Source organism: Diceros bicornis, chromosome 5 (genome assembly GCF_020826845.1).
Source record: "Diceros bicornis minor isolate mBicDic1 chromosome 5, mDicBic1.mat.cur, whole genome shotgun sequence".
NCBI classification, from domain to species: domain Eukaryota; kingdom Metazoa; phylum Chordata; class Mammalia; order Perissodactyla; family Rhinocerotidae; genus Diceros; species Diceros bicornis.
The window spans coordinates 67,720,404-67,741,074 of NC_080744.1; the positions used below are offsets into that span (position 1 = coordinate 67,720,404).

The 20,671-nt window shown below is 59.2% G+C and overlaps 1 protein-coding gene across 3 annotated transcripts; it reads left to right on the plus strand.

Annotated features, from left to right (window-relative positions):
- The first annotated feature begins 284 nt into the window (after positions 1–284).
- On the plus strand, positions 285–19,316 carry CSK (C-terminal Src kinase). Of its 3 annotated transcripts, none has more exons than XM_058542076.1 (13): positions 285–754; positions 13,915–13,994; positions 14,348–14,461; positions 14,584–14,696; positions 15,337–15,556; positions 16,430–16,523; positions 16,720–16,785; positions 16,868–16,967; positions 17,062–17,152; positions 17,642–17,715; positions 17,802–17,997; positions 18,105–18,191; positions 18,450–19,316. In XM_058542076.1, exons 2-13 carry the CDS (start codon positions 13,980–13,982, stop codon positions 18,630–18,632), a joined length of 1,353 nt encoding a protein of 450 aa, XP_058398059.1. In that variant the 5' UTR covers positions 285–754; positions 13,915–13,979; the 3' UTR covers positions 18,633–19,316. The 3 variants fall into 3 exon arrangements, with proteins under 3 accessions (XP_058398059.1, XP_058398060.1, XP_058398061.1); XM_058542077.1 differs by lacking the exon at positions 285–754 and adding an exon at positions 6,005–6,172; XM_058542078.1 differs by lacking the exon at positions 285–754 and adding an exon at positions 9,314–9,336.
- The last annotated feature ends 1,355 nt before the right edge of the window (positions 19,317–20,671 follow it).

Sequence of the window (20,671 nt, forward strand, 5' to 3'; positions counted from 1 at the left end):
GTGGGCGCGGACACACCCCCCGCCGTGCCCCCGGCGCCCGGCAGGGGGCGCCGCCCAGCCGGCCCACGCCCCGCCGCGCACCGGGCAGGCCCCCTCGCGCAGGCGCGCTGCCGCGGGCGGAGGATCCGGGCCGCGCTTCCTCTCGCCAGGCCTGCGAGCTTCCTCCGAGCGGAGCCCCGGGCGAACCGAGCTTGGCCGCCGCCGCCGAGACCGCCGCCGCCCTCCCGCTCCCGCCCCACCCCACACTCCGCCCGGGAGTCCTGCCGGGGTGGGGTCCGAGCGGGCGACCGCCCGGCCGCGCCGCCGTCGGGGCCGTCCCCCGGGCGGCCGTCCCTCCCGCCCCAGCCAGCCTGTGGCCGCCGGAGCCTCCGGGGCGTGGAGCGCGGGGAGCCCCGCGGCCCGCGATCCAGCGTCCGGGGCAGCCCCCGGCAGTCGGCGCGACGGTCCAAAATCGAACCTCGGTGGCGGCGCTGGGAAGCGGAACTCTGCCGGGGCCGCGCCGGCTACATTGTTTCCTCCCCCGACTCCCTCCCGCCCCCCTTCCCCCGCCTTTCTTCCCTCCCCGACCCGGGCCGCGCGGCCATCCCCCTGCCTCTGTCTGGCCGTCCCTCCTCCCCCTTGTTCGCACCCATACCTCTTTGTACCGCACCCCCTGGGGACCCTTGCGCCCCTCCCCCCTGGCTGCATGGACTGTCCCGCAGGCCGCTGATGCTGCCCGCAGCGAGGTGGCCCGGACCGCAGTGCCCCGAGAGAGGTGAGTGCTTCCCGGGGCAAGGAGGGTGGAGGTCGCACGTCCCGCTTCTGTTGCCGCTGTTGCAGCTGCCGTCGCTTCCACTCCCATCCCCCACTCCCTTGCCCCCCTCCTTCCCGCGTTCGAATTCTCCCGGGAGTCACTGTCAGCCCGACTGGGAGGGGAGCGCACGAGGGAGGTACTGCCCTGCGAGCCCCACGGACTTGTCTCAGGCCACCACTTGACTGTCTTCACCTTACCCCCGTGTGGGGCCTGGCTGGAGCTTGGAGGGAGGGGGTCAGCATGGGCCAGGGCCCTGGAAAACGGACAGTTTGCCATTCGCTGTCCAGGGCCCCCCACAGGTTCTTCGGCCTGCCTGGTTCTGACCCCTCCTTCATTCCTCCACCGAGGCCCTGCCGGCTTCAGAAAGCCCAGGGCCCAGCCACCTCCCTTGAACCTGCCAGAGGGTGAGCCTCTCACTCTGGGCCTCCCTGAAGACCAGGCCTAAGCCAAGGGACCTCTGACCCTTGGGTGGGGAAACTGGGCAAGGCCTCTGTCCTGGGTGGAGGTGACACTGGGCATTAGGACCATGCCCCCAACTCCTGGCAGCCTGGTCAGCCCATTCTCCCAGCCTCCTCAGGGCCCAGGCCAGGTGTCAGGAAGGGGCGTGCCCAGCCACCAGATCCTTGGAGCTTAACTAAGCGTTCACCTCCTCTCATTTTGTAGATCAGGGAACTGACACTCAAAGGGGGAAGTTGCTACCCCAGGCCTCTGGCAGAGTTAGGCCGTCCCTCCTTTCATCCCCTTCTCTGCAGAGTTGGACTGCTGTGGGTGGAGGGAAACTAGGGAGGCACCCTCACCCACCGGGGACACAGGGCCCCAGCCTGGCCCAAGGGACCTTGTGGGGTGAGCACGTGCTCCCCTGCAGAGGGCTGGAGAGGAGGGAAAGGGCTTCCGGCCCCAGCTCTGCCTGGGTCTGGGCTCAGGCAACATCGGCACTGCTTGTGGGATTTCCCCTGGTGCCTGAGGCTGGGTCCCACTGGCAGGGGATATGGGGGCACTCGTGTGGTGTAGCCCTGGTGCTGAGCTGAAACAGCCTGGTGGTCAGTCCCGACCCAGCCTTCCCACACTTTTGGCTCAGCTGGTATAGGAGCAGCCAAGGTCAGAACGTGAATGGGATCTGGAGGGGGAAGGTGAGAGCCCTGTTTCCACAGGGAGCACCCTACAGCCTTGGCATAGGAGCATTGTCAGAGTGGGGACACCCACGGCGCCTGTTCCAAGTTCTCAACGCCCTGGGGGGTCCCAATGTCTTTGTTGGTGGGGCCGCAGCAGGAACAGAGGGAACGCACCAGAAGGGCGATTGGGAGTGTGGCAGGATCCTCTTGCTTTTGGAAGGATGAGGGTTCCCTGGAGGATGCTGAACCGTGTCTGGGGCCCCTTGGGGCCCCTGGCAGTTTTGTCCTGCTTAGGCCTCTGCCCTTGATTTAGAGTTTTTTCTGGTTGCCCTGACATGCACAGTGGACGGGACCCAGATGTGGGCCTGTGAGGTTCCCCTCACCCAGCTCCACACCCAGCCCTAACTTCCTTTCCAGCCTAAGGGGCTGGGGCTGAGGCCTGCCATGGTTGGGCGCTTTTATACCAACTGTGAGCTGTACGGTGCAGCCAGTGTCTCCGGTCCTTTGTAGAAAGGGGTCTGGCTTCAGGCTAGCACTTATGCCGGGATGTGTTTTTTATTTGGTGAGCTTGGTGCCTGCCTCCCTCCCAGAAGTGGCTCGTCTTCTCTCCGTGTTGGGTCGGGGGCAAGAAAAGACCAGGAGACAGTCTCCAGCACCACTGCAGGGGGCACTGGTCCCCAAGAGGTTGAGCCACCGCGGAGCAGCCCAGAGTAGAGGCGGGGGCTGAGGCCCAGGATCCAGTGTGACGTGGCTGCCCCAGCAAGCCGCCAGGTGGTCTGATTGGACAGGATGGCCCGGGTCCAGTTCTGGGCTCCATCTTTTGAGGAGTTTTGAAGCCTTGACACAGTCTCCAAAGAACAGAGATGTTTGGTCTTGTAAAGAGAAGGTAGGGAGAGACTCTCACGTGTCTGAGAGGATGTCCTGTCTCGTCTTGGAAAGGCCGTCCCGTGGTAGAAGACTAGAAGACATGCCAGACACCAGGGCCAGAGCTGGGGGTCAGGCAGGTCCCAGGGAAGCGAATCTGAGCTCCTTATGAGAACACTACGTATGTATTAGTTTTCTTAATTTAGAAAGTAACAAAACAGCACTACAGGAAATTTAGAAAACAACACAAAAAACTGCTATTTCCCCACCGGCGCCGTGACTGTTAGCATCTCGGAGTTCCCTGCCAGCCTCTCCTAATTTTTTTTTCCCTCGTCGCTGTTGTCATTTGAATGTGCATGCCATGACACCTTTTTTCATCTAATACTGTGTCTCTGGGCATTTTCTCATGTTGCTACACGGTCTGTGTCACTTTGCCTCTAAAAAGCTACAGAATATTCCAAATAGCTCTGCCACAGCAGCCTCACCCCAACCCTCTTACTAAGCGTGTGCACTGTTGCTTCCCATCTGTCGTGCTGTTGTGGTGGTTGTTACTACAGGCCCCAAAGCAGCCAGGGGTGCCGGGGAGAGTGGGCAACTTGGCACCCAGCCGACGTGGGTTCCAGGCCCAGCTGTGCCATTGAGGCCAGAGTGGAGGGACCTTGGACAAGTCAGTCTCTGAGCCCGAGTTCCTTTGTGTACACAGCGGGGACGGTGATCCTGCTTCAGAGGGGAGTGTGCGCACAGTGTGAACTAACCAACCGAGGTCCTAGAATGTGCCGAGCACAGCCTCTGGCCTCCAGTAGGCACTATGTGAGGAGGGGCTGGTGTTGGTGACGGAGTGCCCACCGAAGGCTACCTCAACATGTGGGGAAGACACCTGGGCCAAGGTGGGCTGACCGCTGACCAGGCTGAGGGCTGGTCTCTGCTCGAGGAGCTCTTCTGAAGCCCTCTGCCCCTGCGGCTCTGGACTGCTCTAGCCAGTGCCTGTCCTACCTCCCTGCCCTCCCCGCTGCCCGTCACCACGTGATTGGCTGCCAAGGGAAGAGGAGCTACTGGTTGGTTTCTGGGGCCTGACACTACCCATCCTCTTCTTGTTCTGCCAGCATCAGAGCTGAGTGGACAAGGCTTCTTCTCTGAGAGCCCAGCTGCCTCCTGTCCCCCAGCTTTGGCTGTGTCCTAGGCCAGCCCCAAACTTCCCCAGTGAAGATAAGAGGCCTACTTTTCCGGAAAAAACTGAGGCTTGGGCAGGGAACCCAGGCATCCTGAGCCCCAGCCCAGGAAAGCCATGCCAGCCTCATCTTCCCACCCTTTCCCAGTGGCCGAGGGAGGGCAGAAAGCTGGGGGGGCAGGGATTCTCGAGCCTCCCAGGTGGGAGTTGGAAGGGAACGTGGATGTCCACAGATCACGGGGGAAGTATTGTGTGTTAGTGTCCTCCTCTTCAGCAGGTGCTCCCCATGTCTAACCTGAGTGTGTACTGCTGTGACATCACTTGCTTCCTCTAGTTCTCCTTCTTTGGAGACCAGAGAACTGGGAATGCCCTCTTGGGGCCACCCCATGGACAGTAGGAGGAAACCAGTCTCAGCTTGGCACTCCCAGGGCCTAAGAGACCATAGCCCTAGGTAACCCTAGGACAGTCCAGGACTCTCCTAGGCAGGGAGTCCTCCCCCAGGTGGCCCATTCAATGCAGAGTTCCCCCAGACACGTGACCTCAGACTCTGGCTGCCAGACTTTTGCCTGTGGGGTGCTTCCCTCCTTGGGCTTGGTGCAGGGGAAGTGGGCATTACAACTGCGCTTCTGTCCTACAGCTTCGGCTGGGATGAGGTCACAGGGTGGGGTCCTCTCCAAGATGCTGGCCTGGCTGGGGCAAGCCCTTTGGGTGTTTCTCAGTGCCCCCTCCTTGGCTGGGGACAGGATGGGTGGAGGAGCAGGCAGGGAGCACTGCCTCCCTTCCTCCTCTCCTCTGGGTCCCTTCAACCGAGGGCTGGAAATAGAATCCGCTAAGTAATGATTAAAGTCAAATTCAGACCTAAAAATAAAGAGCTGGTGAGGGAAGAGCTAGTGTGCTCCCTGCGTGGCTGAGGGGAGAAGTGAGCAGGGTGAAGCTAACTTTGGGGGGCCGAGCCCCTGCACCCCTGGAGAGGCCAAAGCCCACTGGGGGATCAGGGATGCTCCAGCAATTGGGGGGGGCGGTCTCTTCTATTGGGCAGGATGCAGCCTGCACCAATCAGGAACAGTCTGGCAGGACCAGGGAGAGAATCTCCTTTTTCCCAGGGGGAAACTGAGGCCCAGAAGGGAGGAGTGTTTGTCCAGCGACTGTCCAGGAGCTCCGCTTGGCGGGCCCCCAGGGACCTGAGGGCCCCATGCAGCCCAGCTCGCCCTTTCTGCCTGCTCAGTTTCTCTTCCTGGTTCTGAGGTACTGTGATGAGAGTAGCTCGCATCACACACTAGCTCTGTACGCCTCGGTGGGGCTGGGCCTCCAACCGCAGCTTCCCTCGGCCTCCCCCCACCCCCACCCTCCTGCCCGCCCCTTCTGTGGTCGGGGCCCAGAGGCTTAGAACAAGCAACAGAGGCTGCCTGGCGCCCCCCTGCCTGTCCTGCTCTGCGCACAGTTGGAAGCCTTGTGGGTGGGTGAAAACCTGGGTGTCATCTGACGCCTGCCCACCCTGGCTGCTGCTTCTCAGCCCTGCGCAGCCCAGCACCTGGTTCTCACCCAGGCCCGGGCATCTGCGGCCTGAGTTGTCCATGCTGCAGGGGGACTGGAGGGAAGAATGAAGGGGGAACCCTGAGAGCTCCCCTGCTGGCCGGTAGAGGAGACCAGATTCAGAGAGGACTCAACTCCTCTCGGGGGGGGGGGGGGGGGGGGGGGCTGTGGCTCCGACTTCCTGGCGGGGCTGGTGGGAGCTCAGAAGCGGGGGATCTGCGTAGGCTGCAGCAGCCAGGAAGGCTTCCTGGAGGGGATGGGCCAAGAAAAAACCAAGAAGCATTTGAGGAAGAGGCAGGGTGGGTGCAGAGGTCCTTGCTTGGAACTTCTACCCTCTCTAGGGCTGCTGGCTTCTCTAGTTGCTATGTGGCCCTGGACAGACTCTTGGCCTTTCTGTGTGAGGCAGGGTATGGCAGATGAGCAAGGAGTAGGCACACATGTAACCTATGCTCCCCAGAGCAGGCAGGCCAAGCTCTGGGCAGCCCTCTCCTCAGCTGCCCTGCCTCACTATCTGTCCGTTTTCAGGATGTCATCTGTCCTGCCTAAGGAAAGGTAGGAGATGTTTCTGCAGACCAAGTTCAGACAAATCAGAGTCCAAATCCCTGCTGTACCTCTTGCAAGCTGGGTGACCCTCTGCCAGCCGGTTCCTCCTCTGTCAAGCAGAGGTCAACAGTAAAACCTCATGGGGTTTTTGAGGATTAGGTAACTAATGCAGGGTTGGGTGGGAGGCTCTCACTCCCATGCTTTCATTTTTCCAGTCCGTCCTGCTGGAGTAGGGTATGGATACCACCCCCTCGGTGGGTAGCAGGGCTGTATGTCCTTTGTGTTGGGCCCCCATAGCTTTGCCTTCTCAGCTTGCGTTCTGTGGGTCCCAGTTCTGAGATGGGGAGACAAGGAATCTGGGGGCCAAAGTTCTAAACACCTCATGGGCCTCTGGGCCTGTCTCCCCACCTATGACGTGGCTAGGGCTGAGGGACAAGGCCACTCCATGATTTCTAAGGGTATGTTGGAGGTCAGTCTGAGAGGCCATATGTAAATATAGGCAAATAAGGATGCAAAACCACAGCTTATGCTGATCCGGGTGGGGGAACAGAGGCCTGGGTTAGGGCCCTGGGGAGGCCCGGAGTCCCTGCTGCCCAGTACATGTAGGTAATTAGGCTCCTTAGCGGTAATTAGAAACCTTTCTGGGCCAGGAGTGTGGGCCTCAAGTGGTGGCAGCAGTGCCTGGGGGAGGAGGCTCCCCACTGGCTGCCTCTGACTCCAGCCCCCGCCTCCCCCAAACCGCTAGATGGGATTTCCGGTCCCATCGAGCCGTTGGGGGCAGGAAAAAAGCCAGTGAGTTGCTGTCATTTGGTTTTTAACGTTTTTCAGCCATTAAACTCATCCCTCTCCTTAGAGCAAAGATGCTGAAGGCTGAGGGAGCCCTGGGGCTGGGGGGTGGCAGCACACACTGGAGCCAAAGTGGAGCCATCCTTCCCCCACCCCCAGGGAGGCGTAGGCGTCTCCAAGGGTCTTGTGCCCAATTCTGCTGCCGACCCTGAGACATCTGTGCAGTGGAGGTGCTGAGGGCTCTGGACCACCTCCTGGGTCAGTGGGTGCCCTCCAGCCCCACGGCCTGGGATGTGGCCAGGGACATCACAGCGCGGGCAGCCTCTGTGCCTTTGGTGGACCCAGAGGTGGGGCTGATTTCACTGCTGCCAAACCAGGCCAACTGCTGGCAGCGCCCCGCCCTCCTCAGGTGCACTGCCCTTTTGGAGGGGCGGAAACTCATTCTGCTTCTGTCTGTCCTGTGACCTATCAGAAACTTCCGGGCGAGTTCAGAGCTTCCGTGGACTCCCACCCTGAGCCTTCTTCAGCCTTAATTAACTCCCTCCTTGCCACAGTTTGGAATCTTAATCCTGGCCTGATCTAGCACACCCCTCTCCCAGTCACTTCCACCTAAAATCCTCCCACTTCCAGCTCCCCTCCCCTTCTTCCTGGACGCCTTCCTGGGTTGCCCCTGTCTCTCCTGTCTGTGGAGGCACTGAGCCCAGCTGGTCGTGATTGACCATCTGCTAGCCAGGAGAACAGGAGCAGGGCTGCATTTTGTTGGGGTCCCCGGGCTAGTGACAGAGACGGATGAGTAGAGTTCTTGGGGCCCCAAGGGCAGGACTCCTGGGCCTTTTCCTCCTCCTGCCCATCCTGGCCCACCAAGCATGGGGCTGGGCACACAGGGAGGCTCCTGAAACGCTGGCTCCAAGAATGAGAAGGGAAGGTGGACCTGCCTAGTGCCTCCGCTGGCTGCCGCTGCCCCCCAGACGCTCCAGCTGGGTCCTGTGGCAGGACCGTCTCTGGGGGCCACGGCCCCAAGTTCCCCCAGGTCTCATGTGCACTTCCCTTTTCAGTGGGTATTTTTAGCTGGGTGTAAACAGTTACTGAAGGCTCCCACGCCCCACTAGGCAGTGGAGTTTTGGTGAGGGGGCAGGGCAGGAGCCCCCTGACCTGCCGTGGTCCTCAGCACGTGCTTGGCTCCGGGGGGTCTACAGCTGCCCCAGGGCAGGGCGGGGGCAGCCTGGGAGTTTCTGGGCTCCCCTCTCCCTGCCAGCCTGGGCTCCCAAGAAAGGCCTGCCTGAGGCTGTGGCCACTGACCTCAGTGCTCGGGCACAATGCCCAGCCTGTTCCCCGGGACCCCAGCACAAGGGCTGCTGGGAGCAGGGTTTGGGGCAGGAAGTCAGAACGAAGTGTTGACCTCACAAAGTTCCAAAACCCCCTGTCCCCTAGCCCTGTGGGGGTGGGGTGACAGCTGCTGTCCCTCCGGTTATGGGACCTCGGTGTGGTGCAGTCAGCCTGCTTCCCCCTTTCTTTCATTGGTTCATTCATTCATTCAGCATTCACTCACTGAGCAGCCACTCTGGGCCGGCCCGTGCTGGGGACCTGCGTCAGCCCCCAGCTTTCCCCCTGCAGAGCCCCAGGCCAGGATCAGTGGGGTTCTCTAGAGCACGGGGCTGTGTGAGAGGCTGTGGAGGCCCAGAGCAGCCTCCACAGCTGGGGGACCACAGAAGGCTCCTGGCAGAGGTAGCTTTCAAAAAGTTATTTGTTTTCAATCATATTTTTAGGGGGAATCTAATAGATGTTTGTGGTTAAAAAAAAAAATCAAAAAGGACAAAATAGCAAATATACAGTGAAAAGTTTCCCTTGAACTTGATACTCACTTCCCCTTCCATCCCAGAGGCAACCTCTGTCATCAGTTTCCTCCATCTTCCAAAGATAATCTGTGAGTTTAGGGATGAATTGTATGTCCTCTTGAAAAACACAGTTTGTGATATACCACAGATGGAGGCCTGCACCTCAGTCATTTTCACGGCCTTTTATTTTGAGTATTTCAAACCTACCAAAAAGCTGAAATAATGGTATAATGAATACCCACATATCCTTTACCCAGAATCACCATTTCTTAACATTTTGTCACATTTGCTTTATCTCTTCCTTTGTATACATAGACATGTATGTGTGTATCTTTTGCTGGTTTATCTGAGTGTTAGTTGCGGGCATCACACCTAAGTACTCCTAAAGTACTCCTAAATACTTGAGCATGGATCGGTTACATAATAGTACCATGATCACACTTAAGAAAAGTAACATTAATTCCATAGTATTATCTAACATTTCTATTTTCCCAATTGTTCCCAAATGGTGTTTATAGCTATTTTTTCCCTCTGATCCAGAATCTGATTCAGAATCACTCATTGAATCTTGTTGTGATGTTGCTTTCTTTTTCTTTTTTCTCCAGCTTTATTGAGATATAATTGACGTGTAACATTAAGTTTAAGGTGTACAATGTGATGATTTGATACACGTGTATATTGCAGAACAGTTACCACAATCAGGTTAGTTAACACCTCCTTCACCTCACATCATTATCATTTTGTTGTTGTGTTATGTTTCTTTAGTGTCTTATTTAATCTAGAACATTCCCTAGCCTTTGTTTTGTCTTTTATGACACTGACTTTAAGAGTCCAGGCCGGTTGCTGGGCTCTGTGTGATTGCGTCCTCCTGATGGAGTTGGGTTTGGCAGCTCTCGGGAGTACCACAGAGATGCCGTGCCCTCCTTGGTGTGTGGGAGCGGGAGGCACCCGGCGTCATTTCCCTCGTTTGGGTAACAAGGAGTCCGCCAGACCTCCCTGTTGTGAAGGTGCTTTGTCCTCTTTCTGATTAGTCTGTGGGGTGGTACGTGGAAGCCGTGTCACTCTCCTATCCCCCAGCAACTTTTCCTGCCGTGACTTGAGCTGGCCTTTCGCCGTTTCTGCTTACCCTCTCGTGGGCAGTGTTCTGGCCCCGTCACAGGGGCTGCGTTGTTCTCTTTAGGGACGTCTGGTCGTTTATTCACTTGGTCCCTTGTTAATGGACGTGAAGGTTGTCTCCCAGTCTCCTGCTACCACAAACAGCACAGCAGGACTCCTAATGCATTTTGTTAGGCGTGTGTGCAGCAGAAGTGGTTCCTCAGCTGCACCCCGAAGGCTGAGCAGCAGTTCCTTGGGCAGAGAAGGGGGAGGGAATGGAGAGGGAATGTCAAGGCAGGGAGGTGGGCGGCCAAGGGTGTCCTGGGAACAGCAGATGGGAGACAGGCCTGGCTGAGGTGCTGGAGAGCCAGCAAGTCCCAGAAAGTTCAAGTAACTCTCCCAAGGTCACATAGCACGGTGGTGGCAGTGCTCAGAGGAGCAGGACTCAGAGCCCCTGACTCCCAGGACAGTGTTCGTGCACTGCCTCCGCCAAGTGCCCTGAAACCAGGCTCACATGACCTAGGAAGGGCCCCTCTGTGCCTGACCCGGGCCGGACTGGAGCACAGCCACTCGGGCTCTTAGCTCTGACCTGGAGGGGGATGGCCTGGCTGGACCCTCAGAGCCTTAAGGAGGGGACCCCAGCCTAGGCGCTGGCTGGGAGGCTGCTGAGCCATCCTGGGGGGGTCCGCAGCTCCGGCAGGCAGGGTTTCTGCATCAAGGCAGGCTTTGTTTCTGGTGCTGAGAGGCGGCAACTCCAGTCCTCAGAGTAGCCCTGGGAGCTGCAGGGTTATCACCAACCCATTGTACAGATGGGGAAACCGGGTCCCAAAGTCACAGCCGGTAGAACAAAGGGAGAAGTTAGCTCCTCCTTCTCCTTTCCAGATCTTCCATGGTTGTCAAAGCCCAGCCCCTCGAGGAAGCCCACCCTGACCACTCCAGCCTGAGCTTGCCCCTTCCGCTGAGCACCACTTGCTTCTCTCTTCTCCCTTGCACTCTCTCTCTTCTAGGCCAGTGAGGTCCCAGCATGCCTGCAGCTCCCGGGGGCAGGGCGGGGGCGGGGGGGGGGAGCGGTAGGAGGTATAGTGCAGGCACTGAGGGCCCACAGGCACGGGTTGGGGGGGGTTGCTAACGGCTCAGCGGGGCAGGATGCTTGGGGCAGGATGCGGGCCAGGGTGCTCACTCAAGGTGTAACCTCAGGCAAGGCCACCTTGCCTCTTGGCCTCGCCTGCGGTTCTCATCTGTAAAATGGGGATAATAATAGCCTCTCTCTCCCTCTCAGAGTTGTTAGAATTTGATGAGTCATACCATGCCAAGGACAGGGTCTGGCACAGAATAAGTGCTCAGAAAACAGGGCCTGTTATTATTTTTATTATTATCATCTAGTCAGTGGGGAGGCGGCAGCAGCAGCTGCAGGCCTGGAAGGGAGTGTTTGCAAACTGACAGCTGGGAGGGTGACTAACGGTACCACAGCCTCCGCGCCCTCCTGCTGCTGGCAAGTTTTGGGAGGGGGGGTGGGAGTGGGGATGTGGAGAGCTAGCAGAGCCCCTATTCTGGAAGGTTGGGGGCCCAGCCAAGTCCAGTGGGACTCCAATTCAAGTTCTAGGCGGTCACCCCTCACTAGCTGTGTGACTTCGAGAAAGTCGTTCAATCTCGTGAGCCTCAGTTTCTGCTTCTATAAAATGGGGATAACAAGAGCACAACTCCGCACAGCCTGTGGTCCTCAGAAGCCCAGGGGGTGCTTTCTGTATCCATGGTGGCTCAGTCGTGTGATTGTGTGTGTCTGGGGGGCGGTCCAGGCTCACCCTCCTTGGACCCCAGTTTCCCTCTCTAGACAGCAGAGGTTGACAGGCCAGCCTCTGGGCACGGGAAGCACTGTGTGTTCTGAGAGAAAGGGAAGCCCTTTTTTCTGGGGGCGGGGGGGGAGGTGCCTGCCAGGCCCTGCGCCAGAGACTTCTAAGTCTGGGTCTCGTCCCTCTCCTTCCACAGCCTGCTTGCAGGGACCCCCTTTCAGGGTGAGGGATGTGAGGCTCACAAGAGTCGAGTCATTCTCCACAGTGGCACACTCGACAGAATTAAGTCTGCCCAACTCGAGCATCAGGGAGAGCCTGGTGGTTCTCCCCGGCTCTATTCTCCCCAGCTGTCTGTCTCCAAGACCACACGCTCTCCCACTGAGGCCCCCCGAGCCGCATGGCCCTCAGAAGCAAGCCCTGCTTCCTCACTTTGGCATTTGATTCCTGCCGCCCTGCTATGTTTATACCAGGCCCACTCGAAACTGTCCCCCATGGTGGGCTGGCAGGGTGCTCCGGAGTGGACTCTGGAAGCTCAGGGTCTGAGAGCCTCAGACGGGCAGGGTCTGTCTTCCAGCCTCCCTCAGCATGGGCTTCCAGCCAGGCCAGTTTCTCACAGCTGTGCCCGTCTCTACCCCGATACCTTTGCTCAGGCAATCACACCAACCTGGGGTGCCTTCTCCAGCCTGCCCTCTGCGTGTCTAAGCTCTCAGTCCTCAGGGCTCCCCTCCAGCGCTCCCTCCTCCAGGAAGCCCGCCTAAGCTCTGCAGTCCTTGCTCCCCTCGCACCTCTGGGCACTTGCACTCAGATGGCTCCTCCCTCTGCCTGGCCTGGGGCAGTGGTAATGTTTGTGGCCATCAGCCCGGCCCCCAGACCTCATCCATCCTGTCACATGAGCCTGGGAACCTGGGAGGCGCATGGAGGCGTTTCTCTAACACACTGTGACCATAGAGAAGTCACCGGCCCTGTCTAAGCTTCAGTTTCCTCATCTGTAAAAAGGGAAAGTAGCCCCAGCCCCTCTGCTTCCTGAGACAGGGATAAGGGGCTCGGGGCTGTGTTTGGGAAGATGATGGTGGTGGAGGGAGCTCTGGGCTGGTATGTGTGTGCAGCACGGGTTGGCTTGCTGCTCTTGGGGCCTGGGTTGGCCGGGGTAGCTTTTTTGAGGAGTCAAGTTTATTGAAGTCAACATGTACACCGAAAAGTGCTCCAATCACAAGTATAGCTCAGTGAATGGCCACAGAGTGGACCCACCCCCTCACTGGGCCCAGAGGATCCGTGTAACTAGCACCCAGAGGCCCCCTCACCCCTCTGGTCACTGTCGCCCCCCAAGGCAGTCGCCATCCTGCACCGGGGGTTTGACCAGATTTTAAACTTTTTACAAATGGAATCACAGGGCATGTGCTCTTCTGTGTCTGGCTTCTTGGTGAACGTTAGGTTTAGAAATTCATCAGTGGGTCTGGCCCCATGGTGTAGCGGTTAAGTGCGCGCGCCCCGCTGCTGGCGGCCCAGGTTCGGATCCCGGGCGCGCACCGACACACCGCTTGTCAGGCCATGTTGTGGCAGCGTCCCATATAAAGTGGAGGAAAATGGGCACAGATGTTAGCCCAGGGCCAGTCTTCCTCAGCAAAAAGAGGAGGATTGGCAGATGTTAGCTCAGGGCTGATCTTCCTCACAAAAAAAATTTTAAAAAATTAAAAAAAAAAAAATTCATGAGTGTTGTTCCATAGCTGTAGTTCATTTGTGTTTGCTGCTGTACAGTATTCCGTTCTGTGAATAAACCACAGTGGACCCATCTTACTCTTGGCTGGCTTCTGGGCAGTTCCCAGTTTGAGGTTTATTACAGATTGTGCTGCTATGAGTACCCGTGCCTGTCTCAGAGGACCCCTGTCCTCTTTTCTCTCGGTGTATGCCTAGAAGTGGGATGACTGGGCTGTGGGGCAGCATTTACAGAGATGCTGCCTGGACAAGTTTTTATAGGCAAGGTAACTAAAAGGCCCACAGAGGACGAGTGCTTGCCCGAGTCACAGAGCACCAGCCCTAGGTTCACAGAGCTGCCCTGGCTCCCCCTCTACAGACTAGTTAGCGTCCAGGTTTGGGGCTGCTCACTACCCTGAGCCTCCTTTGCCTCTGTTGGCCATTCTGTCGGGCCGTAAGTCCCCCTGTGGCCTTAGGGTTGGTGGCCCCTCTGTCCCTGGGGGTCCTCGGCCCTCATGCTCCTGCCTGCTCCCCTATCCAGTGCCCTCAGCCTGCCGAGACTGGAGAGGATGGTCCTTGCCCCAAGTGTCAGCTCTGGAAGCCTTTGGCACCTGTTCACGTGGCTCTGGGGAAGGAGTGGGATCTCAGTGGCTTGAGGGGGATCTCCTCACACCACTCCTCAATCTTCCCCTTATCTCTGCAGCTCTCATGGTACCAAGTGACACGGCGGCCTTCCTGTGACACGGGGACGCCAGATCTTCTGAGAAGATGTCGGCAATACAGGTACCGCAGGGGCAGGGGCCTCGGGCAGTTGAGTGTCCCCATACCCCCAGGGGAGTGTTGAGCGGGAGAGGAAAGGAAGGCGTAGATCGATTTGCTCCCCTTTTCCCAGCCCTGGCTTTCAACAAAGTAGAATTCCAGGGTGTGCTGTCAGATGCAAGGCCCTCAAGATGGGAGCACAGGTCTGGGGGCAGTGGGGGAACCCCAGCTGAAAGGGACCCAGGGTTCTCAGGGGGAGGGGCACCTCACCCAAGCTCATGGAGGGCAGCCAAGAGGCTGTGGCCGCGAGGGTGTGCAGGCAGGTGGGTGGGGAGGGGGCCTGGGCTGCACCCGCCCACCTGTCGCCTGCTCTGCAGGCCGCCTGGCCATCCGGTACAGAATGTATTGCCAAGTACAACTTCCACGGCACTGCAGAGCAAGACCTTCCCTTCTGCAAAGGAGACGTGCTCACCATTGTGGCTGTCACCAAGGTAATCAGGGACCTCACCCGCCCACCACCACCCTCTCCCACCTCTGGGTGTTCCCTCTGGGTCCTGGCTCCCTTGTAGGGGAGGGTGGGCCTGAGAGCGTGTCTGGGCTGCCCTCTCCCCAGGACCCCAACTGGTACAAAGCCAAGAACAAGGTGGGCCGTGAGGGCATCATCCCGGCCAACTACGTCCAGAAGCGGGAGGGCGTGAAGGCGGGCACCAAACTCAGCCTCATGCCGTGAGTACCGCTGGGGCGGGGCGGGGTGGGATCTCCCAGTCTGGGAAGGAAGGAGGTCGAGGAGCCCTGGTTCCTCCAGAAGAGAGTCAGAGGAAGACACGGGGGGAGAGTAAGGGGCAGGAATGACCGTGAGGGCTTCTGGAGATGAGAGGAAGGGTGTGGGTGCTGGACCTCAAAGGGGAGGACGGGGCCGGGAGGACTGAAGAAAGAAGGGACAGAAGCAGAAGATGAGGGCCCCCAGTGCCTGAGTGAGCCAGTGGGAAGGTGCCGAACCAAGGAGAACCTTCAGAAAGTGGAGCCTGGGGGCCGGCCCCGTGGCGTAGCGGTTAAGTGCGTGCGCTCCGCTGCTGGCGGCCCAGGTTCAGATCCTGGGCGCGCACTGATAGATCACTCGTCAGGCCATGCTGTGGTGGCGTCCCATATAAAGTGGAGGAAGATGGGCACAGATGTTAGCTCAGAACCAGTCTTCCTCAGCAAAAAGAGGAGGATTGGCATGGATGTTAGCTCAGGGCTGATCTTCCTCACAAAAAAAAAAAAGAAAGAAAGAAAGTGGAGCCTGGCAGATGCATCAGGAGGCTGGCAGGCGCCCCAGGGTTGGTACCCTCGGGCCTCCATGACCCCTGGCCTGGCCGCCCCACAGCTGGTTCCACGGCAAGATCACACGGGAGCAGGCAGAGCGGCTCCTGTGCCCTCCGGAGACAGGCCTGTTCCTGGTGCGGGAGAGCACCAACTACCCTGGGGACTACACGCTGTGTGTGAGCTGCGACGGCAAGGTGGAGCACTACCGCATCATGTACCACGCCAGCAAGCTCAGCATCGACGAGGAGGTGTACTTCGAGAACCTCATGCAGCTGGTGGAGGTGAGCACCCACGCCGGCCTGCATTCGGCTCCAGTCTCCAGTCCCAGCACCTCCGGCTGGTGACCTCAGGCGTGTTATGCAGCCTCTGTGAGCCCGCACTTTCTCACCCTCGGTGGAGCACCTGCGGGGTTGATCTCTGACCCCACGGTGCCACAACATGGAGTGTGGCACTATCCTCATTTTCAGGAAATGAAGGTTCAGAACAGTTAAGGGACCTGCCTCAGGTCACACAGCTATAAATTGGTGGTGCCAGGACTTGAATCTCAGTCTGTCTGACCCCAGAACTAGCTTCCTTCCAGCCACTTACAGAACTACATGCCCAAGTGTGTGTATATAAGCATGTCCTCATGAGCTATACCTTGATGGCCAGGTTCCCGGGCTCCTGTACCTGCATAGATGCCCACACGTCCCTGCAGCTCCCGAGGCCAGCCCTGGCCAGGCCACACCTGGTATCCAGTAGCCCCAGGCAGCCGCCCAGATGCCACCTGCACTCACTCTCAGCTCCTTCCCCCTGCTGGCCTGGCTTGGCCTGTGGCAGGGGAGGGTCTTGGGCACATTTGTCTAGAGGCTGGTGTCTGGACTGAGCCAGATTTGCCCTTTGCCTCGGGATGCTTGTGAGGCCCAGACGGGTAGCAACAACAGGGTGTCTGTCCAGTACTTAGGTGTGCGGTGGGATGGGAAATGGGCCGCTTGTCTGGGGCCTCCCTAACCCCTGCCCTGCCAGAAGTAGGGAGCCCTCCCCACCCAAAGCAAGTCCAGGCTGGGTGGGACCAGCCTCTGCCGCCCTCTAGTGGTCAGACTTGGGCAGTGCATGTGCGTTCCAGCCGGTGGGCCCTGGGGGCTGGCTCTGAGTGCCTGCCCTGCCCTTTGCAGCACTACACCTCAGATGCAGATGGACTCTGTACTCGCCTCATCAAGCCAAAGGTCATGGAGGGCACAGTGGCGGCCCAGGATGAGTTCTTCCGCAGTGAGTGCCACCCCCATCCCGAGTCCTCACTTGCTTCCCCGCCTCCTCCCTCCCAGGCTTCCTGGCACTCCCCCTACCCCGGAGGCTCTGGAGGCCTCCAGGGACATGTTATAGTCCAGTCTGCCTCTGTCACCCCTGCTGTGAACCCTGCTCTGGTCTCAACACCCCTCACGCGACGCCCCCCCCCCCCCACCAGGCGGCTGGGCACTGAACATGAAGGACCTGAAGCTGCTGCAGACCATTGGGAAGGGGGAGTTTGGAGGTGAGCGGGAGGGGCAGCAAGCCCTGGGAGGGGCCAAGGGGCTGTGGGGAGTCCAGGGAACAACCCCCAACTCTTCCCCCAGATGTGATGCTGGGTGATTACCGAGGGAACAAAGTCGCTGTCAAGTGCATTAAGAATGACGCCACTGCCCAGGCCTTCCTGGCTGAAGCCTCGGTTATGACGTGAGTAGGGGCAGGGGGTGGGTAGGGAGGTCGCCCCAGGCCGGGAGGTGATGGGGAGGCTTAGCAGGCCCTGACCACCCCCGTCCTGCCCCAGGCAACTTCGGCATAGCAACCTGGTACAGCTTCTGGGTGTGATCGTGGAGGAGAAAGGCGGGCTCTACATCGTCACTGAGTACATGGCCAAGGTGTGCGCCTGCCCCCGATCCAGCCCCCATCCTAGAGCTGAACCCTGGGGCTCGGGCTTCCCACTGCCCCAGGCTACCTACCGCACCCTTGGGCCCCTGCTCCCTCAGTCCCCTCCCTCCAGCTGAGCTTCAAAGTCACCAGGCTTAGATTTTGTCCTGGCTTGTCATTTATTCACTATGACCTCAGACAAGTTGTGTCACCTCACCAAGCCTCAGTTTCCTTATCTGTGAAATGGAGATAATGATAAAGTTTACCTCGGGGATTTATGAGAATTAAGAGAGAGAATGCATGAAAGTTGCTGAGCACAGTGTCCAGCATGTAGACGCTAATGTTCATGCAGAAGTGATGTCCTGCGCCCTCCCCTGCTCCTTCCCTCTCCTCACACTTCCCTTGGGTGTCCCCCTTTACCCAGCCCCAGGCCCACTGTTCCTGAGGGCTAGAGGGCAGTCTGACCTATGGGGCCGGTGGGTCTGTCTGTCCTGCCCCAGGGGAGCCTGGTGGACTATCTGCGGTCGCGGGGTCGGTCGGTGCTAAGCGGAGACTGTCTCCTCAAGTTCTCACTGTGAGTGAAGCAGCCCCTGGGGGGTGGGGCCCCTGCCCGGCTATGGGAGCCCCATCTGAGGGGACACGTGGCTGGCTCACCCGCAGAGACGTCTGCGAGGCCATGGAGTACCTGGAGGGCAACAACTTCGTGCACCGGGACCTGGCTGCCCGCAACGTGCTGGTGTCTGAGGACAACGTGGCGAAGGTCAGCGACTTCGGCCTCACCAAGGAGGCCTCAAGCACCCAGGACACAGGCAAGCTGCCAGTCAAGTGGACGGCCCCGGAGGCCCTGAGAGAGAAGGTGGGCAGGCCTCGTTCCAGGGCCTGAGTGGTGGTGGACGGGGGTCCTGGGTCACCCCCAGCCCCAGATTCCGGGATCTGACACCGCTTCTCCCATCCACACGGCAGAAGTTCTCCACCAAGTCTGACGTGTGGAGTTTCGGAATCCTTCTCTGGGAAATCTACTCCTTCGGGCGAGTGCCTTATCCAAGAATCGTGAGTGTGGACGCTGGGACCGGGGCACGCCTGGGGCTGAGAGTGAGGCTTGCAGCAAGGGAGGAGGTGGCAGGGGAAGGGGCCTCGTTGGCCTTGCCTCCCCAGTCTGAGGCCTGGCAGCTGCAGACCTGCCCGGAGCTCCAGACCACTTCCTGGGCCTGGGTCTGAGGCGGAGCTGAAGGGGATCCCTGAAGCTGAGGGAGGGGTCCCCTCCAGGGTTAGGGCCTGCACCGACTCATACCACCCACCTGCCCGCAGCCCCTGAAGGACGTCGTCCCTCGGGTGGAGAAGGGCTACAAGATGGACGCCCCCGACGGCTGCCCGCCTGCAGTATACGAAGTCATGAAGAACTGCTGGCACCTGGACGCCGCCGCGCGGCCCTCCTTCCTGCAGCTCCGTGAGCAGCTCGAGCACATCAAAACCCACGAGCTGCACCTGTGACTGCCGGCCTCCGCCCAGGTCTTGGGCCTGTGGGGACTGAACCTGGATAGATTGTGGACCTGGAGCCCCCACTCGCTGGGCCCAAACCTGAACTGAGCCCGGCGGGCTGGTGGGCCTCTTTCCTCTGTCCCAGCCTGTGCCCCCTCTGGCCCCCCAGGGACCCCGCCTAGGCCTGGCACCTTCTCTCATGGACCCACCTGTGGGGCTTCGGGAGCCCCACCAAAAGGCCAAGAAGGGAGGATGCTGAGGAGTGGGCGGCACATGCCCCCTACCACGGTCAGGCTTCCCTGGCCTCCCATCTCGCGCCTTCTTAGAGTTTTATTCCTTTCCTTTTTTGAGATTTTTTTCCGTGTGTTTATTTTTTATTATTTTTCAAGATAAGGAGAAAGAAAGTACCCAGCAAATGGGCATTTTACAAGAAGTACGAATCTTATTTTTCCTGTCCTGCCCGCAAGCGTTGGGGAGACCAGGCCCCTCTCTAGGGACCCATCGCCCCAGCCCTGTTCCCCATTCCGTGTTCCGTGTCCCGTGTCGCCTCGGTCGCCCCGTGTCTGCGCTTGACCGTGTTGCACTGTTTGCATGCGCCCGCGGCAGCCGCCTGTCAGGGCTCGGAGTTCATGTGCCGCTGCCGCCCGCCCACCCGCCTTGTGAGATGGAATTGTAATAAACCACTCCATGAGGACACCGCTGCCCAGCCTCGGCGCTTCCTCCGCCGAGCCTGCCTGTCCACCCGGCCCCCATCCCCGTGCCATCTTGTTCATCCCCCTGTCTCTGTGAGTGGGGCTGTGCTTGCCCTGTGAGGGGGCGGGGTGGGGAGCACGGCCGGGAGATGTAGCCGCCGCTTTGTGTCAGCTGCACGAGCGAGTGTCCTGTGTCTGCCCCCCGCCCGCCCCCACCGTCCTGCTGCGGCCCAGGCTTGGTCCTGGGCCGTCCGGGCTTGGGGGACCCTGTCCACAGGGTAATGTCTGGGGGTCCTGGCTGCCTCTCCCGCCATGTTGTTCAAGCCATCAGCACGTGGAGGGCTGGAGCCAAGGACGGGGGAGGAGGCGAGGCCTGACCAGGCAGGGTGGGGTCCCTCTGGTGGGAGGCAAGATAAATGTCTCATGCCTTAGAGAAGATGCTGACCCTGGGAGTGGGGGAGACTCTGAGCTGCTGGTGGTTTTCGCAGTTCATCTGTGGTATAACAGCGCTACCCTGGCCCCACCCCCAAGGGCCCAGCCCCGTGCCTGAGGATGCAAAGGTGAGGGCCTTCCCTGCCTCGCCTTGGGGGGCACAGATGGAGAATGAGGACCAGCCGTGGCATTTTCACCCCCTCAGCCAGGTTCCCAGGAGCAGTGGTCTGTGCAGAACCTCTGAGGGTCAGGCATGGCTCACTTCATTCCCTGAGACAGGCAGCTGGGGGACCCCTTGTTCCGTTGGGGCTCTGACCCTTCTGTCCCAGGCAGCAGGACCTGAAATCCGGGGAGTTCTGACTTCGCAGTGTGCCTCGTGTGTCTGCTCCTCCTCAGCCCACTGCGGTCCAGCCGTCGTCTCCCCCTGGCCCAGAGCAGCAGCCTCCTCGCCTCCCCCAGTCCGTGCTCTCTGCTCACTGCCAGACTCATGTTTCTAAAACCAGACCGTTCATTCAACAACAAATATTCGAATACCTGCTGTGTGCTAGGACTGGGGTTCAGCAGTGAGCAAAACAGACCCTGTGGAGTTCACAGTTGGGAAGACAATCAGACAATTACAAGCCGATGAGTGCTATGAAAGAAACACGTATAACATGGGAATCGGATCTTGTCTGTAGATCAGGGAGGGCTTCTTGGGAGAGGCGGCATGTAAGCTGTGATCAGAAAGATGAACGGGAAGTATGGGGAGGTGAGGGGGCCAGTAGCTGTATTCCAGAAAGAGATGCTGAGACTGGAGGGAAGGCAACTTGTCCCAGCATCTCCGAGAAGGCCAGTGAAGATGTACAGCGAGCCTGAGGCTGAGAGGTGTGAGATGGGCTGGGAGGTGAGGCTGTGGCAAGGACTGGCTTTTTTCAAACTGAGAGCCAT